At 33.9% G+C, this 7066-nt stretch overlaps 1 protein-coding gene across 1 annotated transcript in view; it reads left to right on the top strand.

Moving 5' to 3' along the window:
• The window catches only part of LOC137655957 (uncharacterized), a 34815-nt gene extending 28141 nt beyond the window's left edge, over positions 1-6674 (top strand). The window contains exons 3-5 of the mRNA XM_068390158.1: positions 323-562; positions 2386-2554; positions 6462-6674. Coding sequence (XP_068246259.1) covers positions 323-562; positions 2386-2554; positions 6462-6674 — 622 coding nt within the window. The remainder of the gene's footprint in view (positions 1-322; positions 563-2385; positions 2555-6461) is intronic.
• Positions 6675-7066: the final 392 nt, after the last annotated feature.

Below are 7066 nucleotides of genomic sequence, written 5' to 3'. Positions count from 1 at the left end.
CAAGTGGAAAGTAGCCACCGAACAATTACTGTTCAGTAGTTGACCCTGTGATTGAAGAAGAATACGGATGATTAACTACAGATGGATCTCCAGGCTTCGTGGCTGCATGGCATCCTGTAGCCGTAAAGTAAATAATATACAGAACTATTTATATAAAACCAATTGGCACTATTTTTCTACTACAAGTGGTATTTGATCACTATTGATTTTTTTCCTACAATTGGTATTTGATGAGCATTATTTCTCCCTTACGGATGATACTAGAACACCATTACGTCTCCCATACAAATGGCTCATGATCACCCTTATTTCTCAACTACAGATGGTCTTTTTTCTCTGTTACTTCTCCCCTACACTTGATTACTTTTACATCTTCCAGAGAAATGTCACTTGATCACCATTACCTGCCCCACAAAGAGGGCACTTGCTCCTTGTTTGGCTCAGGTGTCAGCAGGGCTGGTCACATTTATATTTATCAATACGATCTCTTCCCTCTTGATGACACAATTGAGGAAATGGCCGAAAGGAAGCCTACAACTGCATCACAAGCTTATTCCTTGTAGTATGTATTGAAGGTCTCAACTGACATACTTGCTATATACGATAAGGTCTTATTAGAAAGTTAGTCAAATGGATAAAATATAGGATTACATGTTAAAAATATGTAACATAAAACATAATTAGTATTTAGCAGGATACAGGGTGACAAAAAAAAAAAAAAAAAAAAAAAAAACGGCATCTCCAAAAAACGATTAACTTTCCAAAAGTTTATTTAGATCGACACAACACTATAGTTACATTAGCCAAGCCCGTATAGAAAAGTTTCTAGTCTGTACAACAATAACTCTTTGTTTCACTGGTTCTCCAAAGTGTACTCCAAATGAGCTCCGCGGCACTGCAGGCACATTTGGATCCGGCGGGCAAAGTTCTCGATGACTCTCCCGCATTCCTCACTTGGGATCACTCTTATTGCTGCTGTGATTGCTGTCTTCCAGTCAGGGATAGACTGGGGGCTGTTTCCATATACCATGTCCTTAAGGTATCCCCAGAGATAAGAATCTGGGAGGTTCAGGTCCGGTGAATGCGGCGACCACTCCAAGTCACACCTGCAGCTGATCAGTCAGTCAGGGAAACGATGCTGTAGCCATGCCAATAATTCGTTTGAAGTGAGGGGGGTGGAACCATCTTGCTGGAACCACTGGAGGACCTTGATGACTCCTCTCCGTCGACCAAGTGCTGTACAGAACTTGCCAAGCTCCTAGACATATCGCTCAGTGTCGATTATTATAGACCGCTTGTTGTCGTCCTCGAACCAGAATGGTCCAATGATGTCATGTTTGGAGATGGCGACCCAAGCAGTGCACTTCACCGAGTGTAATGGCCTTTGCAGACAGTGCTCAGGGGGTGTGCTACCCCAGAAGATATTGTTCTTCGAGTTCACGTGACCTGACAACAGAAAATGTGCCTCGTCCGAAAACCAGACATTGTCAAGGAAGTCTGGCACAGCGTCAAACTTGTCTCAAAACCACTGACACATGATCACTCGCTTCCTCAGATCGTCAGGTGTAAGCTTGTGTTTAATGTGTATCCTGTAAGGATACAGGTGGAGATTTGCAATCAAAAGTCTCCGCACGGACTCCAGATTGATTCCAAGCTCCTGACTTCGCCTTTGCACAGACTTGCTTAGTCTGCGGACAACAGAGTTTCGGACTGTAGCAAGGTTGTGTGGTGTCCTTGATGATTTCGGTCGTCCAGAGTGTGATTGTCTGTTAGTGTCTTTACAATTGAGGTAATGCACTGTCCCATGGCTTCTGAACTTCTTGCCCCATCTGTAGATCATTGAGTGGACAGGAAATTCTTTACATCTGAACTGTTCTTTGAATTACAATTGAGCTGCGTGGATAGACTTACACCGAAAATATGCCTCAACTATAAATGTATTTTCCTCAGTAGTCCATGGCATCTCGAAGATCGAATTTGGTAGACTCTTAGAACATTAATTTTTCTTGATAAATCGGAAAAATAAAAGGAATTGATTATTTATCTCAAAAGTTATTCAAGTTTAGGTGATGACCGTTTTTTTTTTTTTTTTTTTTTTTTTTTTTTTTTTTTTTTTTTTTTTACCCTGTAGATAAGATCTTGGCAGAATATTAACATTATGATAATTCATCTTAGGTCAAAAGATCTTAGTAACTGATACACTATTACAAAGGTCATTCTGAAGCTATATTATGTTCAGTATCTTCAGTGAAACAATTGACCAAACGTTTCCCATAAACTGGTTGCTGTAAAAGCTGTCTTATCCAGATGTCGAAAATGCTGCTTCATTAAAATGATATTAGATCATAAGATGAGTTCCTATAAACTAACATTTCTTTTCACCAGTGATCTTCCGGAAGATGCAGTAGATGGATCCCTCATTGACGCAGACGCATATTTCTCCCTTCCCCTTGACAAACCTTGGTGGCAGGTGTTTCTGGGTGAAGAGAGGCTCATTTATCAAATCCAGATTTTTCCAAGGCAGGTATATTATCGGAGGTTCCACAACGTTGAGGTAAGGCCAAGTTGGTATCCAGGATCGAGAGAGGAACTTTTGCTAGAAATCATCAGAGGGGGGAGTTCACATATTTAAATGTTTAAAGGTCATTCATGAATTGCAGAGGCAAGGGACAGTGCCATTACCCTATCAAGCAGGACAACGCCCTAGAGACTAACCATATTTATACAAAGTATCAGCTTCAAAGTTCATTCTCTACCTATGCTGGGACCGACGATGGCCAATCAGTGGCTGCTAATGACTCAGCAGATAGAAACATAGGCTCCCCCAAGCCGGCCCCCATCATTAGATCACCAGGAGGGTGAGGTTGCAGCCACCATAGGAACTAATGAGTTTGAGCAGAAATCGAACCCCAGTCTAGTGATCACTAGTTAGGGACATACTACATAGGCCATGACAAGCTATAGCTTTGGGACCCCTTTCTTGGGCCCCGGAATAAAAAATAAACTGTGTGTGCATTTCCAAAATATAAGATGAAAAAATTCCCAAAGTTATGCAATAGTTCTACACACGAAGTCTTTGCAAATACTGCCATTGCCATCTGTTGACGCTTCTATAAAACTAAATCTTAAAGCTACCCTGGACAGGTATGTTGGGTCGTACGCGACCCCTACAGCATGTTCAAAACCTGTTTTTTCCCAAAAATCATCAGCTGTCTCGAATATGGAAGTGATCAACCTGCAAGGGGTCACTAGTCTACATGCCATTGTCTGCTTTAGGACTGATTTTCGTCTAACTTCCCTCCTTCCCCGTTTTTTACCCCCCCCCCCCCCCCAGGGGTAGACCTCGACCCTGAAATACCTAAATAAGGGTAAGTGGTCAAACAGCAAAGTTATTACATAATTATAAATTGTCGAACAGTGTTGATACTTGTTTGGTTCTTTATAGTTGGAAAGTGTGGGTGGATGGTGTGTCTACCACTTGCATGACATTGGTTTTGGCTTAGATGCCATATATTGCCATGAGGTCCATTTTCCCTCAAATGCTAATTTCTGAATTCTTTTTATTTTTTGCAAATTTCTGATTTTTTTCTATTTATTTTGAATTTATCTTCAATAATGGCCAGCAGGCAGTATTCCCTCGGCATGGATGTCATCAACACACTTTTAATGGAGTTAAAAAGAGATGTTGATGATAATATGGAGCTTGCAACCTCATGTGTTTGATATTTATTTCTCTGATAATTTCTCCTTCGTCTTTGTAAATATTTTTCTTATGTGTATTAGGTACTTGAAATTGATTTATATAGTGTTTTATTATTATTATCATTATTATTATCATTATTATTATTATTATCATTATTATCATCATCATCATTATTATTATAGATCATAGTTTATGTATATATAATAATTTGATATTATTTTACTTTTTATTGGTCAGCAGTTTCTTATTTTAATTTCATTTTACTTTGATTGGCTACCGATTTGCTATTTTATATCCTTTTACTTTTATTAGTTACTAATTCTATTTTCTCTTGCTGTAAGTATGGTATCAATTTTGTGTTGGTCACATCAAGCTTCCTGAAAGGACTCACTGTCATAGCTGCCCACCGAAGACTGACCACATGACAAACACCACTTGTTTGAGGAGCAGGAAGCCTGTTTGTCTATAGCTTCAAACTGTCTTGTATCTGAACTGTACCTGATAGTTATAGCTAGGTTAAATCATGAAACTTTCTTTTTTTACTACTTGTTTGTATAAATACTGAAATTTTAATATTTACAAAATAGATATCACCCATTTTTTATCTAAAATTTATTTCAAAGAATTTAAATTTTACATGATAAAAGTAATTGTCAAACATCCAGAAAGCCATCATATCAGTTTTATTCCAATCCACTAATAATTAGATAAATAAATAACACCTTGAAATTTACATACCCATTCTCCATTTCAAGTGGTAGATTGGGCTGTAAGAGTTGTTGCGGTCTGCGGCCATTTTGTTGACATACCCGAAAGGTAAGTTGGCATATCTCTATATATTCTTGTTCTGTATAGAATTCGTGATATTTTGGTATATTTTAATGCATAAATATCATATTTTATAGGAGATACAATGATTTTAATAAGAAATTTACATTGTGAAACTAAGCCGTAAAAAAATGACCTTAAGATTTCGCCGCTGATATAACAGTAAATTACATCTTAGCGCACATTTTATTATGTATTTCTGTTCTAGGATAATATGAGTTTATTTTATAAAGAAATTAGCCTCTTCCTATTTCATTTAGGTACCAGAAAAAATTAGTGAAACTTGGACTAGTTTTTTGGCCATAAAATATTACCTTTTTTTTCTCATTTCAGATCTTGACTTTTATGGGTCCAACTCATTTCCAGCAATTACACGCTGTTGCTTTGCCATCTAAGAAGGTGTCCCTAAAGGGATTTATGTATATATGTATATTTCTATTTTTTGTCAATATTTATGTCAAGTCTTTTTTTTGTATAATTAAATTATTAATATATTTCCAATAAATAGTTATTATGTAGATGGGTATCATTTATATTTTCAGTAGTTTTTAGCATTCTTTGAAGTATTTTTAGCAAATCAAACAATACCTAAATAGGGGTGTCCTAGAACGATACCTCTCCAGGTTAAAAGTCAAGTTTGTTACTTACATAGGACATCTAAAATCTGGACATATAAAGGTTTCCATTATCTACAATAACTTCAGCCCTACATAAATTTAAATCCGACCCTGAGCATCATCTCTTTTCTAAATGAATTCACTTGGGGTATTTTAAGAATATTACATAAATATTCAACAGACGAGAATAGTTTTCTCGATATTCATGGCTCAGTCTTGATAAGTTTCAGATGTTCCAATCTCACTAGAACATCGTTTGCTGGTGATGAAATTACCTTCAACCAATACTCCTAAAACTCCATAACATTATCAAATAGTATTCTTAGATATAGAGGTTAAAGTAACCATTTTCAATGTGGCTTTCCGTATTTAGCAATGTTGCCTACGATCGTTGTTGAAAATTCAGATTAACGATATTTATCGGTTACCTAGATCATACTATTTAAACATCATAGATTTTGATATAGATATATACAAATGTAAACACACACACACACACACATATATATATATATATATATACATATATATATATATATATATATGTATATACAACATATATATATATATATATATTTATTTATATATATATATATATATATATATGAATATATTATATATATTAATATTATATATTTATTATTATATATGATATATATATATATATATATATATATATAAATTTATATATATATATATGAATATATATATATATATATATGAATATATATATATATATATATATACTGTATATATATAAATATATATATATATATATATATATATATGTATATATATATATATATATATGTATATACACAATTATACATATATACAAATATGTATATATGTACATAGATATACATATATATATATATATATATATGTATATATATAGATATATATATATATATATATATAAATACAGTATATGCATATATATATATGTATATATATATATATATATATGAATATATATGTATATATATATACATATATATATATATATATATATAAATATATATATATATATATATTAATATATATATATATATATATATATGTATATATATATATATATATATACATATATTTGTGTGTGCGTGTGTATGTATATGCGGTATATACATACATATATATATATATATATGTATATATATATATATATATGTGTGTGTGTGTGTGTGTGTGTGTATGTAAGTATAATGTTTGTAGCTTTGTATTTTTTTATGCATATCTATATGCATATGTGTGACGTTTCTCTTGATGTAGTGTTTGTTAGGCTGCTAACTATTATTCTTGTATTATCACAGGTTCGAGTCGGTAACACCGCTATCCACGACGGCAACTTCACATCATTCAGTCTCTTGTGTACTTACATGAAAATCTATGAATTAGGTGAAGGCCATCTTATGTGTTCGAGATACAAGGGCGTCTTTGGAAGATACATCAGCATCCAGATTACAGCCACAACAGCTGAATACCTACAACTTAATGAAGTCAGTGTCTATGGCCTCAAGAAATAGACTCCCACCCTCACAGCTTAGTTCCGACACAACACTCTCCCTGAAATACATTCACCTTTAAAACTACAGAAAGTCTTCAATTTACGAAATTAATAGGTTTCAAGAATATGTTCGTAAGTAGGATTTTTTTTCTTTTTTTTATTTATGACTATAGTTGGCTTCATCCAACTCCATGCATATATTTTATTACTGTAAAAGTCAACAACCATATATGTTCATATTGCAAATATCGTCTTAGTCACTGCGTTATATGATATTGTTTTATCATAGAATTTCATCATGAACTTTTGTGACAATATCTGAGACTTTTGATTTCAGTTGGATTTGTGTTTGTATCTCGGAATTTTTGTAAGTAGAATATTTGTTCGTCAAAAGTTAGTAAGTCGAATGGT

Source organism: Palaemon carinicauda, chromosome 17 (assembly GCF_036898095.1).
Source record: "Palaemon carinicauda isolate YSFRI2023 chromosome 17, ASM3689809v2, whole genome shotgun sequence".
Classification (NCBI taxonomy): domain Eukaryota; kingdom Metazoa; phylum Arthropoda; class Malacostraca; order Decapoda; family Palaemonidae; genus Palaemon; species Palaemon carinicauda.
Note: the sequence above shows the minus strand (reverse complement) of the source record. Positions and strands in the feature narration are given on the sequence as shown.